Source organism: Mastigoproctus giganteus, chromosome 13, assembly GCF_048544385.1.
Source record: "Mastigoproctus giganteus isolate SK-2022 chromosome 13, ASM4854438v1, whole genome shotgun sequence".
In the NCBI taxonomy this organism is placed as follows: domain Eukaryota; kingdom Metazoa; phylum Arthropoda; class Arachnida; order Uropygi; family Thelyphonidae; genus Mastigoproctus; species Mastigoproctus giganteus.
The window spans coordinates 148991206-149005575 of NC_143587.1; the positions used below are offsets into that span (position 1 = coordinate 148991206).

At 38.3% G+C, this 14370-nt stretch overlaps 1 protein-coding gene across 3 annotated transcripts in view; it reads left to right on the forward strand.

Moving 5' to 3' along the window:
- The window catches only part of LOC150076514 (trafficking protein particle complex subunit 11-like), a gene marked incomplete at its 3' end in the record, with an annotated part of 510629 nt that overhangs the window by 304986 nt on the left and 191273 nt on the right, over positions 1 to 14370 (forward strand). For all 3 annotated transcript variants that reach the window (XM_090388020.1, XM_090388018.1, XM_090388019.1), the window contains 1 exon segment: positions 5465 to 5526. In XM_090388020.1, the coding sequence (XP_090244146.1) occupies positions 5465 to 5526 (62 nt within the window).

The following is a 14370-nucleotide window of genomic DNA, read 5'->3' on the forward strand; positions in this document are numbered from 1 at the left end:
TCCACACCCACCAGAAAATGTTCACCAGCTGAAGATGGTGATGACAAAGGAATGGACGATGTTACCTCAAGAACTTATCAAAACATTGTTCTAGGCATGGACAGGCAGTGCAAAGCCTGCATCGACATTAGGGGTGGCCATATCTCCTACTGAGGACCACCTCTTCCCTTTGTTCCATCTTTGGCAGTGATGCATCTGTATCATGGCAGCCAGTGCTATGCTGCCATTTTTGAATAAAGTTCCTCTGTACCGTTTTGTTTCCGTTGTTATGTCAGTGTTGTTTCCTTCATTTCAGTATCTCACAAGGTTCCTTTGGTATGCTTTTCCCGTATCCAGGCCACTCCTATGAGAAGCTACAGGTGAAACTTGACTGGTCCTTAAATTTTGCACAACAGTGTATAATAACAGATGGAAGCTTGTTCCAACAATTGCTCACCCATTGGGTGAGTGATAAGTAAGAACTTCTTTACTTACGTAAACACTAGGAGGAAGGCGATGAATCAAATTAGTCTGCTCGATATCGATGGTTTGACTGTTTGGGTTTCTGACAAACTAAATGAGTATTTTGCATCTACATTCACACGTGAGGAATTCTTTAGGGAAGTGGATGCCAGAAGTTTATTAAACTCTAACAGGGAGCTAAATGATTTTGTAATAACTGAGAAAAAAGTAGGAAGAAAAATTGCCAAAGTTAAACATAAGAAAGGCACCTGGGATGGATTGGATCTATCCAGTTATATTAAGTGAGGCAGCAAAGGAAGTAAGCAGACCTTCATTAGCCTTAATTATGAGAGCATATTTGAATTCAGTGGAGGTCCCCACAGTCTGGTGATGTACAAATGTGTCCCCAATTCACCAAGGGGTTCAAAGGGTGATGCGAGTAATTTTAGATAATGTAATTATCTGTAATTAAATAATGGAGTCACTGGTTTAAGAAGCAGTCCAGGATTATTTTGACAAGACTGCAGTGATAATTCAGACATAGCATGGGTTTGTTAAGGGGAAACGTTGCCTGACCAATTTGATTGGATACACTACGATGTGATCACAAAGGAACTGGATGCAAAAAATAATTCTGATATCATATTCTTGGATTTCAGGAAAGCTTTTGATTCTGTTGCACATAAAAGATTGCTGTACAAATTGGAGCAGTATGGCATTAAGTGTAGGTTGCTACTATGGATAAAGGAATGGTGAAGTGTGAAAAGACAGAATGGTAATCAATGGACACCACTCTTAGTGGACTAATGTCATTAGTCACTAATGATATTAGTCCACTAATGTCATTAGTGAGGTGCCTCCATAGCCAGGTGGGAAGGAGCAGCAGTGCGTAGCACACACTTCTTGATTAGACCGGGGTTTGAGCCCGTCACCACCAAATACGGAGGATGCAGAAAGGTCAGGGAATGACCACCGCATATTCCCGGAGCAATATGGTCTTAGTTGCTAATGCTCCTAAAAACCAAATAACTAACTAACCATGTCGTTAGTGGAGTTCTTCAAGGTTCCGTTTTGAGCCCATTATTGTTTTTATTTATTTATCAGTGATATTGATGAAAGTATATCAGGCTTAATTTCCAATTAAGATGATACAAAGTTGGCAGAGTTGACAGTACACTGCTGCAACAGGATCTAGAAAAGTTGGGCAGATGAACTGAGAAATGGCAGTTGAAGTTTTAACATTGACAAATGCAAAGTGTACTGCATAATGGGTAGCAGTAACCCAATAGTAAAGTACCAACTGTGTGGTACTACACTCAGGATGGAGAATGAAAAAGAACTGGGGGTAATTGTACAGTCAGATATGGAGTTTTCAGATCAGTGCAGACAGGCTGCCAGAGTCATTAATGAGGTCGTGTCAGTGACATACAAGTAATTTTCTAGCAGGGATAAGGAGGTGATTAATCCTTTGTATAAGGCAGCTGTCAGGCTACACCTTGAGTGCTGCATACAGGTGTGGAGGCCTCATTTTAGAAGGATGTAAAGCTGCTGGAACAAGTACAAAGAAGGAAAACGAGATTGGTGAAGGAAATAAAGGGGTGCTCTTATCAAGAAAGTCTTATGTTCGGCAAATTGCAGTGTCTGGAGACTAGGCATCTGCGAGGTGATCTGATTGAGATGTATAAGGCTTTGAATGGTTTGAGAAAGCTCAATGAAGAATTTCATTGAGCTTTCTCAATGAAGAATCTTCTGGTGAAATTCTTCCTCTTACTCAGACTCAGATGCACTTGATGGGGCACATGAGGAGGTACAAATTCAAATTGAGGAAGGACATTTGCTGAATAGATGTATGAAAGTTTGCTTTAGCCAGCAGCTAGTTGATTGCTAGAACAAACTTCCACCTGTTGTTGTGGAAGTTTGATAGCTTAAATAAATTCAAGAAAGAACTAAACAAATTATTGGAGGGAATGGATAAGTGAAATGGGAATTAGGTTTTTGTTTTTGGCTGATGAGTTTGCTTCCTTGCATCATCATCTTTCTTACATCACTCTATAAGTTTGCTTTTTTTCATCATTTGCCACTACTAATGGTAATTTACTTTTTTTTCAGGTAATGATGTTACATGGAATTATGGTGTTTTTTCATGGAATTTCACTCTCTAAATTACACCTCTTGTACCACTATTACCATTTGGCAAGACAGGAGGTTGTTAACAGTACAGACAATATAACTTTACCTAATTGTATAGTACATTTCTCAGTAAGGTTAAATAAACTTTTAAAAAGCCAAATGGTATAATAGTGGTTATATAGACAGAAAATAATAATTTTTATTTAGCGGCAAAGATATCTGCTGAAGTTCATCCATTGTCATGTGTCACAAATATACAGTAGAACTTCTGTTGTCTGTCACCCTATTTACCGTCAGTCTCTGTTAACCATCACTTAATCCCACTACACCGTAATGCATTGTAATATTGGCACCATGTGTCACTCAGGCTTTGTTTACAACTCACTGTGTATGGTTGTACTTTAACCTCTTGTTTCATATTTTAGTAGTTTTTATTTAGTAAACCCATTGAAATGACAGAGAAACGTAAGAGAGTGGCATTGGGATAATCACATAAAACTGAAATAATCAATCGTCTAAGAAAAGGTGAAAGTGCTACAAGTATAGCATCAGTTTATGAAATAGGAAAAACAATAATAAATGATATTAAGTGTGATGCAGACAAAATTGAAAACCACGTGTCGAAAATGGAAACCACTGACAATAATGTTAAAAGTCGTAAAACAATGAAGCTTGCTAAAAATGAACAATTGGTTACTGCAATGTTTCAATGGTTTGTTTAAAAATGTAACCAAAGAATTCCATTGTAGGACCCACAATAATCGAAAAAGCCATTGAAATCAATAAAAAACTAGGCAGAAATCCTTCATTCAAAGCTATCATCGAATGGTTGGACAAATTTAAGATTCGCCATGGTATTGGACAGTTGTCAATCCAGGGTGAGAAGCGCTAAGTGCAGATAACGCAGCAACAATTTCTGTTTATCATGAAAAACTACAGAAGGAAATAGCTGATCTGATCGAAGTTTGGTTAAAGACCAAATATATAACTGCGATGAGGCTGGCTTTAATTGGAAGGCACTATCTCCAAAAGACACTGGCCTCAATGACTGAACATATGGCACCGGGATATAAGATGCAAAAAGATCGCATCACTATAATGGTATGTGCTAATGCCAGCAGTAGTTATAAATTGCCTTTGGTTGTTGTAGGAAAACCAAAAAAAGCCTAGATCATTTAAAAATATTAATTTAAATGCTTTGCCAGTTAAATATTTCTCACAAAACAAAGCGTGGATGAGCCAAGATATATTTCATGATTGGTTTCATAAAATATTTGTACCATGTGTAAGAAAACATTTGGCATCAAAAGTTTACCACAGTATGCAATGCTGCTGATGGAAATGCGCCTACTCATCCCATACACGTATGTGATTTAAAAAGTAATGATGAAAAAATATCTTTTTTTTTTTTTTTTTTTTTTTTTTGTTAGCACATCAACTTCCCAGAAGTCGATGTGCTAACAAAAAAGCCCAAGGCTGGATTCGAACCCGCAACCTTCAGGTTGCCAGGCAGGCACTTTATCCACCTGGCTAGCCCGGTCGGTGGCAAAATATTATGCCACTTTCTGCCAGCAAACACTATCTCTCTCATTCAACCGATGGACCAAGGCGTGATTAAGAGTATGAAATGTCGTTATTGCAAAATGTTAATTTAGAAACTTGTTTTGGCAGAAAATAAATTAGATGTGATAAAGTTTGGAAAAGCTACACTATAAAAGATGCAATTTTCAATGTCGCTGATCCCTGGAATGATGTTCCAATTCAAACAATATGAAGAAGCTGAAATAAGTTGTGGCCAAAAATATATTCAAGTGATACAGAAACCATACCAAAAGAAACTGAAATTTTGCAGTTATGTTTGAATGTTCCTGGTTTTAAAAATATTCCAATGGAGGAAGTAAATGAATGGCTGGATATGGACGCCTGCCGGGTGGGTAAAGTGCTTGCCTGGCAACCCAAAGGTCGTGGGTTCGAATCCCGCCTCGGGTTTGGATCAGAGTGCAAAAACCTCTAGAGGTGCATTATGACCACAGAAGCCTATGCGCCAACAACTAACGAAAGAAGAAGGATATTAACAAAATGGATGCCGGATGCGAAATTTTAGATGACAATGAAATTGTGCAAAGAGTGATGACAATTTCGGATGATTCTGAAACTGAAGAAGAAGAAAAAGCTGCTGCAACAAACATAATTAGCCACTATGAAGCCAAAACTATGTTGTCAAAGTGCATTGAGTGGTTTGAGGTACAAGAAGAAGCAGATGCTATGCAAGTGTTACTTTTGCATTAAATTCGTAATGTTGCCTCCAAAAGGCTCGAGGGATAATGAAACAAAAGAAATTGACTGACTTTTTTAGAAAAGAAATTTAAATATGTAATATTGTTTTCTTTTAAATTTCTTTAATGACATTAGAACAATGTTGTATGTATGTATGTATGTAATATGAGGGATAATGTGTACTTCTTATTATATACATACAACGCACACAATACATACAGTATTTTTCTTTTAAATTTTTTTATGACATTACTATACAAAATATTAAGTATGTAGATATCTGTATTATGATTTTTTTGATGGCCCAGTAAAAAAATAAATAATAATTAAAGTTTATTTAAATTTCATTAGGTTATGTAATAAAATAAACAAGTTAGACGACCCAGTCTATTTTATGTATAATGTTTTTAATGTACGTATTCCATTATCCATCTATTTGATTATCCATCATGGTCTCAGTCCCTTACCCTCACCAACAATCGAAATTCTACTCTATGTATAATTTTTGTCTAAAATTTAAAAAAAAAAAAAAGAATAAAACTGAAAAATAGGTTGTTATAATCTTGTAAATTATATGATTATTGTGAGTTTACTTTACTTCCTTAACTTAGTAAAGGGGTTCAGTGCAATGAAGAAGAGAAGGCGTTGATACAGACAAGTGTTAATAATGTTCTCAATGTAAGTATTCACTTGCAGGCACTAAGTAGAACACAAGAAACTTTTATATATTGTTATTTTTATTAACTAATCACAACTTTTCTGTAGAGCACTATCTTTGTATTTCAGTATCATGCCATTTTGCTTTCCTCCCTTTGATATGGGCACTTGTATGTGGGGAGGGGAGCTCTCAGCGACACTGCTGGTCCTCAAGATTAGCATCACTGGGATCCAATGCCCACATTAGAATCCAGCGTGTTTACTGTGTACTGTGACCCCCATGGAAACTTGGAAAGGGGTGTCTGTTGGTTGAGGGGCCCACCTTCAACGCACCACTTTGAACCCTGCTTTGACAAAGCTGGTGGTCCTAGATGGCTTAGCCAGGATCAGTTGTTTAGTGGGTCACCTGTGAGGATCAATTGTACCAATGGCATGCCCCTAACCTCATGTTCCAAGGGACTGGATTCAGGCTGGCTGTCATGCAGGTATAGTGTCTGGGTAGCCCTGCTGTCCCACTCAGCAGTGGGATGATATTGATTGGGCTGATTGGAATGCCTTTCTCCCGAGTGTATTTATTGCTTGCTAGGTAGTGGGCATCCCATTTTTGCTTCATCGTGCGTAGGATCTCTCTTATCCCTTTTGCCTTATCCCTCACTCTCTTATCCCTTTTGCCAAGAGAAAGGTATTCTGCAAGGATCAGTATTAAGTGCTATGCATTTTGCCATCAAAGTAAATTCCATCACATAACTTCCTCCAACTGTAAACATTGCCCTCTATATTGATGACTTTAGTATATTTTCTCAGTCATGCAACATTGAAGGGAAAGACAACTGCAACAGGCCATTGATCACCTTAATTCCCGGGCATTGGCTAATAGATTCAGGTTCTTGCCACAATTGCCTCTTTGCTACTTTTTTATCATAAGTGTAATCTTCATCCTGAACCTGAATTGAGGCTTGAACAAAATGCTATTCCAGTAGCACCATAGGCAAAATTTTTGCAACTTGTATTTAATAAAAAAAAAAGTTTACCTTTCTCAAACATATCACCAACTTCATACAAAATGCATAAGAGGTTTGATTATTCTCCATGCTCTCCACTCTATATCTTGGGATGTGGACCAGTGCACCTTAATACACATGTATGAGCTAAACTAGACAGGTCCCAGGTATACTCATGAGCCAGAAGCTCTGTACTTTGATAATTGGACCCTGTCCATCACAGGCTATCTGTATTAGCATTAGCATTAGCAGAGGCATATGATGCAAGAAAGCAAGCTTATTCAGCATCAGCCAAAAAAAAAAAAAAAAAAAAAAAAACCACTCCCATTTCACCCCTCCGTTCGTTCGAAATACCTGTCCAGTTGAGCTGTAAATTTGTTTAGGCTATCAACTTCAACAACAAGTGATGGAAGTCGGTTCCACCAACCAACCACCCGCTGGCCAAAGGCAAATTTCCGCACATCTATCCGACATCCGTCCTTCCTCAATTTGAATTTATGCCCTCTGAGGTGATTATTCTGAGAAAGATGAAGAATCCCATTGGCATTGAGCATGCTCAAACCATTCAAAGCCTTATACACCTCTATCAGATCACCTCGCCGGTGCCTAGTCTCCAGACTCTGTAATTTGCAAAACTTAAGCCTTTCTTCGTAAGAGCAACCCTTTGTTCCATTTACTAATCTTGTTGCCCTTCTCTGTACCCGTTCCAGCAGCTCTACATCCTTCTTGAAATGAGGCCTCCAGACCTGTATACAGTACTCAAGATGTGGCCTTACCATTGCCTTATACAAGGGAATAATCACCTCCTTATCCCTGCTAGAAAAATTCCTGTATATCATTGACAAGACACCATGAGCTACTCTTGCAGCTCGTCTGCACTGCTCAGAGAACTTCATATCTGCCTGCACAATTACCCCCAGGTCCTTTTCATTCTCCACCACTGTCAGTGTAGTACCGCAGAGTTGATACGTTGCTCTGGGGTTACTGTTTCCCATATGCAGCACTTTACATTTGTCGATGTTAAACCTCATTTGCCACCTCTCAGCCCATCTGTTCAACCTTTCCAGATCCTGTTGCAGCAGCATAGCGTCAGTATTGTCCTTAAGAACCTTTGTATCATCTGCAAACTTGGACATTAAACTTGATATCCCATCATCAATATCATTCATAAACACCGAAAACAACAACGGACCCAACACTGAACCTTGAGGAACTCCACTAATAACATTAGTCCACGTTGAGCAGTGTCCATTGATTACCACTCTCTGTCTTCTGCCACTCAACCATCCCCTTATCCATAGCAGCAATTTGCCTCCAATGCCACACTGCTCCAATTTGTGCAGCAGTCTTCCATGTGCAACAGTATCAAAAGCCTTTCTAAGATTCAAATATATAATATCAAAGTTATTCCCTGCATCCAGTTCTTTTGTGACTACATCATAGTATCCAATCAAATTGGTCAGGCAAGACCTGCCCTTAACAAAACCATGCTGCGTCTGAGCTATAACTGAATTCTTGTCTAGATGATCCTGCAGTGCTTCTTTAACCAGTGCCTCCATTAATTTACCTGGAACAGAAGTTAAACTAACAGGTCTATAATTACTTGTGTCAGCCTTTGATCCTCCTTTGTGAATTGGGGTTACATTTGCACATCTCCAGTCTATGGGTACCTCCCCTGAGTCCAAAGAAGCTCTCATAATTATGGCTAGGGGTTTGCATACTTCCTTTGCTGCCTCCTTTAATATAACTGGATAGATCCCATCCACCCCAGGTGTCTTTTTTATGTTTATCCTCAACAATCTCTCCTCCACTTTCCTCTCAGTTATTACAAAATCATCCAGCTCACTGCCAATGTTTACTTTACCTACATCATTCTCCTTCCTGAATAACTCCTCATGCGTGAATGTAGATGCAAAATACTCGTTTAGATTGTTAGCCACCTGAGCAGGATCCTCAACTGTTGAACCATCAATATCCAGTGGACCAATCTGATTCATCCCTTTCCTTTTCGAGTTCAAGTATGTAAAGAACTCTTTTCTGTTTTTCTTTGCATCCTTTGCCAAGGATTTTTCATAGTCTGCCTTTGCCTGCCTAATCTCCTTTGTGACTTGGTTACAGACCAACTTATATCTATCATAGGCTTCCATGTCACCCATTAATTTGTATGTATCCCATGCATTTTTCTTCTCTGCCACATGTCTCATTAGTTCATCTGACAACCATTTAGGCCTAAACCTTGAACAATATTTCTTAGTTGGTATGTAAAGCCTGGTAGCCTCCAAGATTAGTTCCTTGAATGCTTCCCATTTTGAGTTTGCTGTTGGTAACATCATCAGTTGGTCCCACTGTATAGAATTTAAATACTGTCTCAGACCATCATAGTCGCCTTTACGAAAACAAAAACCCTTCCCTTTACCTCTGATGGTAGTTACCTCCTTGAGTAAATCCCACTTCAACACACTGTGATCACTGCCACCTAGTGGTTCATTTATCTGCAGGTTCTTAATGCATGAAGAATCACTACTGATAATCAGATCAAGAGTATTGCTCCCTCTTGTTGCCTCACGAACATGCTGATGTAGAAAACAATCATCCAATAAATCCACAAAAGCCTTGCTAGTGTGCGAGTGACCAACCCACAAATTCCAGTCAATATCTGGGAAATTAAAGTCCCCCATTATAAGACTCTCTGATTTACTGGCCCACTCTATTTCGCTGTACAATATCTTATTATACTCATCAGAGTCATTAGGCCTATAGCACACTCCTACTCTCAATTTTGATTTCCCTATGCTTATGTCACACCAAACTGACTCGACGCTGCCCTGTCCATCGATGTCGACTGGCTTCACTTCCTTGGACTTTATGTGTTTCTTAATTAATAGCATAACCCCTCCTCCCCTCCTGTCCTGTCTATCCTTTCTATACACATTGTATTCCCCAAATTCCAGTTCCGCATTACTTATATCTGTGTGACACCACGTCTCTGATATCCCAACAATATCTGCCTTTGATGTTTTGAGCAATACCTCAAATTCATCAAATTTATTTACCAAACTCCTAGCATTGGTGTACACGCAGGTATACATGCACCTGTTTCTATTCTTAGCTACCCTAACACAACCCATGTGTTTACTTGTACCGCAATGACTACCAGCAGTCTCTGAAATATCCTGCATCTTGTTTTTCAGACTTCTGCTCATTTCAATAGAAGCAGTGCAAGAATCACTTCCACCTCTGCCACTGGCTACTGTTAATCTATTAGTCCTTGTATCCCCCCCAACTAGCAGTTTTCCGACCCACCTAACACTGCCTCGACAGCATCAGCAAAAATTCTTGCACCCTTTCTATTTAAGTGTATCCCATCCCTGTAGAAGCAATCTCTCCTGTTAACAAGTACAGTCCAGGCTGAAAAAAATTCTACCCCTTGAGCCTTGCACAATCCCTTCAGGGCCGAATTGATCGACAAGGCTCTCATCATATACTCCCTCCTATCGTGTCTAGGCAGAATTGCAGACACTTTCAAGTTCAACCCTAATTCACGGCTTTTTTTCAACAGTGACCTGTACTTGCTAAGTAATTCCGCCGGTCTCCTACTCTTAATATCATTAGTGCCAACGTGTACAACTATATCACCTTTTGTGCCCTTAAAAGATGATATCCGCTCTACAACGTCATCAACCTTTGCCCCTGGCAGACATACCCTGGTCCTATTCCACCTATCCTTTTTACAAAGGATGTTCCCCATTTCCCTGACAATAGTCACCAACAACTACTAGTTCCTGTGGGACCAGCGCATTCTGCCTAGGGGGGCTGCTTCTGTGTTGCCTGATGACCAAGTGCAAGCTCTGGCGTTGATGTGGGCAGCTGAGAGCTTGATGGGCCCCTCAATTTATTTCCTTCGAGGGCATCCACCCTATCCTTCAAGCTCTCATAAAGGCCCATAACAACGCTGAGTTGTCGCCTGATTTCCTTGCACTCCTTACATCGTGCACACACAAAGACATCCCCCTTGGCAGTATCATGTCCCGTACCCGACTGCTCCGCAAACATCAAGCAAACAGTGCATTTTAATAGACTGTGATTCAGAGGGCAACTGCCCCCCTCAGTTCTCCCCTGAACCACAGCACTCCCATTAGCTTGAGCCTTTTGCTTTGCTGCTCTGGTCAGAGTCATGATTCCGATTTAATTCAATAAAATTCAAAACAAAAATTAAATCCTTAAGTTATATCCCAAAACAGTTATGTTATATATATATTTTTTTCGGTATCTAGTGTTTTCTACGAGTTCCCTTTATACAACTTCTGTATCACGTGTACCACTATAGTTATGTATTAATTATTTGTTAGATTAAGTCGTTATATATATATATATATATATATATATATATATATAGAGTTAAAAGTACAATTTAATTGACAATAAAGTTTATCAAGATTAATAGATTTACTGATTAATTGACAATATTATATTATGCACTATACGACACTAAGCTTATGCTATCATGTAAAAATGGCGGGAATTCACGAACGGTATTTCTACGGACTCGTAAGTATTGATTAGCTTCCAAATCTCGCTATCTCAATTTAGAATAAACTAAGGATCCTGACTAGGTCTATAATCTACTTATAGAAGATAATTTGATATAACAGTTGGTTAATAAATCGACTAAATTTGGTTAAAAAAAAAATTTGGTTTGTGACACGTGGATTTGATACCGTTACCGATACTAAGTAATATCTACAAAATCTCTGTCTAAGTTAAACTTTAAACTAAGTATCGTAACTAGGAATATAAAGCTACTCTAGAAAATAAGTTAATATGACAATTTAAACTAATAAAGCAGAAAATAAATCAGGAAAAACTTCTCTGTTTGAAGAGCTTTAAGGAGCAAAGACCGCACAGGCTAACCTCGCACCCAGACTCCGGTTTCTAGGAATATTATATTAGTAAAAATAATAAGAGGAGTTTACCTCAATATAGTGCGTAGAACACTTCCGTATGATACCCTCCAGAAATTAAAACGGAAAAAATGAAAAAATCGACAACTTACCGGTACATTAGAGTAAAATATAAATAATTAAATAATCAATTTAACACAATTCAAATCAATTTAAAACAATTAAAAATCAAATTAACGCAATTAAAAGAATTTAACGAAAATATTCAAAACGATTTTCCTTCCTGAAGCTGCCAACGCTTTTCGACCGCATGTCGTGATCACAGGAATGAAAATATTGCTATAAGTATTGCTAGAGCATTTCAAATATCTCATTTCTAGAGCCTGTACATGAAAGCAAATGAACCACTGTTGTCATTTCAGTGTAAGCAGTTGTCTTTAAAGTATGCTTTAAAATTGAAATCCCTTCCAAACCATCCTCCATGGATGCCTGCCAGACTGCCAGTAATCTTTTTGGTGTTTGTGTCCAAGAACTACTAGGAGTTTAACTTAACAGTAGACAAAGTTGCCCAATCACCAAAACAGCTCCTTCCACCCTGGCATGCTTTCTGGCATGTGATTTTCTCTTAAGAACTGGGGAAAGTCAAGTATTTCATCATCTGTCTACCTGTAGCTCTTTTCAGCACACTGAGCTTAATATTCTGACTTCTTGCCAGTTTATACCAATGGCTTTAAGTTGGAATCATATGTAGGATCTGCTGCTGTCTTCCCACACAGTACTGTATCTGAGCAGATTCTCTTTGAATGCAGCATATTCACTGCAGAGCTGCACACTATAGAGTTAGCCCTGAATCATATCAGTACTTGTGGTATCAAATGTTCATTTTATGTTCCCATTCTTTGAGCATCTTACAGGCTTTATTATCAGTGAGATATTGCCCTCATCCAATTCTGTCTCAAGTGCAGCAGAAGATCCACACACACACACACTCCATGAACATGAATGTGATATCTGATTCTACTAGTTTCCTAACCACATTGGGATTAGGGGGAAATGATTTGGCTGATACCGCTGCAGCCAGATTACCAATTTCCACTAATAAGTGCTGTCTGGCAGTCCCCTATACAGACTACAGGTAAATAATATACAACAAGATACACTACTAATGGCAGGTTCACAGAATAGTCATACTACAAATAAATTACATCAGATAAAGAATTGAATTGGCAGTCTAGTATGCGCCGGAATCATAAAGAGGAAGTTGTTCTTGCTCTAATCTGCAAAAGACACAGTCGTCTGACGCATTCATTTTTGCTGAGTGCCTATGGCCCTCCTATGTGAAAGTCCTGTGACAGTTTTATCTCTCAGAAATATTTTAATTGAGTGCAACACGTTTTACTGCCCTTAACCATCTGAGTGAGCCTTTTTCACTCAGTCAAATTTTTTCCAATAATGACATCATATCAGCTGTTTTTAAAGTTTTACAAATTATTAATTTATATCCATATGTATGAAATAATGCCTATATTTTTATTATATATACCAACTTTTAAAAGTATTCTTATATAACGTTTTGATCAGGTAACCTAAGTGGGAGGAAAACTCACCATGGGTGAAAAATTTTTTAAAATAAACTAGATTATTATTTGTGCCAGCATTTTAGAGAGCATACTAAGGGTGAGAATATACTTGACCTCATCATTACTAATGAATCAGATAACATAAGACTTAAAGTATACAAACCATAGTTAGGAAATGATCATGCTATCATCAGTTGGAAGATGAAGAAAGATGTTGCAGTAGTTAAAAGTGAAGGCATGGGTTTTAACTTCAACCCATACCTTTAACCCATATAGAAGAGGGGCTTCTACAGTTTAAGGTGCTGTATGGCATCTGTGAATTGGGTGGATTGCCAAGGGATAGTGAATACATCTGAATTAAGGAGTACTTTTAAAACAAAACTCACAGAAGCCATGAATGCATACATACCATTAGAAAATATTGCAGGAAGAGGATGGTAAAATGGACGACGGCAGAGCTGCCTGGTCAAATAAAGCAGAGAAAGATAGCATGGGATAGTTACATGGCAATGAAAAGTACTGAAGCCTACATTAGGTACAAGTTGATCTGTAATAATAAGAATTGCTTCTCGGCATTTTGGCTAAGATCAAAGTGTAATAATAAGAGAGTGATGTTGCAGATGAATTGAATAATTACTTTGCATCAGTGTTTACTGATGAAAGACCATGCTGAGAAGAGGCTGTGCAAGTGAGCCATAAGAAATTAGTGATTTCGTAATTGAAAATGATTTGTTTATTAGAAAAACTTTTGAACATAAAGGCAAGTAAGGCTCCTGGAATTTACGGCATATACCCAGCAGTTTTGAGGGAAAGCACGAGGGAGGGTATTGAACCATTGAGGTTATTATGAGTGCTCTTTGGACTCGGGGGAGATTCCCTTGGATTGGAGAAGTGCCAACATATTACAAATATAAGATTGAAGTTGATAATTACAGACTGATTAGTCTGATTTCGGCGGTAGGAAAAATCGTACAGGCAATCATTAAGAGCGCAATACAGGAACATTTAGATAGATATGGCATTTGAAAGAGACACAACGTGGCTTTGTTAAGGGAAAATCATGTTTAACTAACCTAGTAAGCTAATTTGACAGTTACTCATGAGCTGGATTTAGAGAACAATTTTGACATAGTTTATTTGGATTTTGGGGAAGCATTTCACTTGGTGCCTCATGAGAGATTACTGTATCAGCTTGAACAGGTTGGGATTGATGGTAAGATTCTAAGATGGATTGTTGTGTAGTTGCAGAGCAGAAGGCAGATGGTTGTGATTAATGGATATTCTTCAGATTGATGTAACGTCAGGAGTAGGACCACTGTTTCTCATTTTCATAAATTACATCAATGAATGAATAGAAAGCGTGATGTCAAAATTTGTCGATGA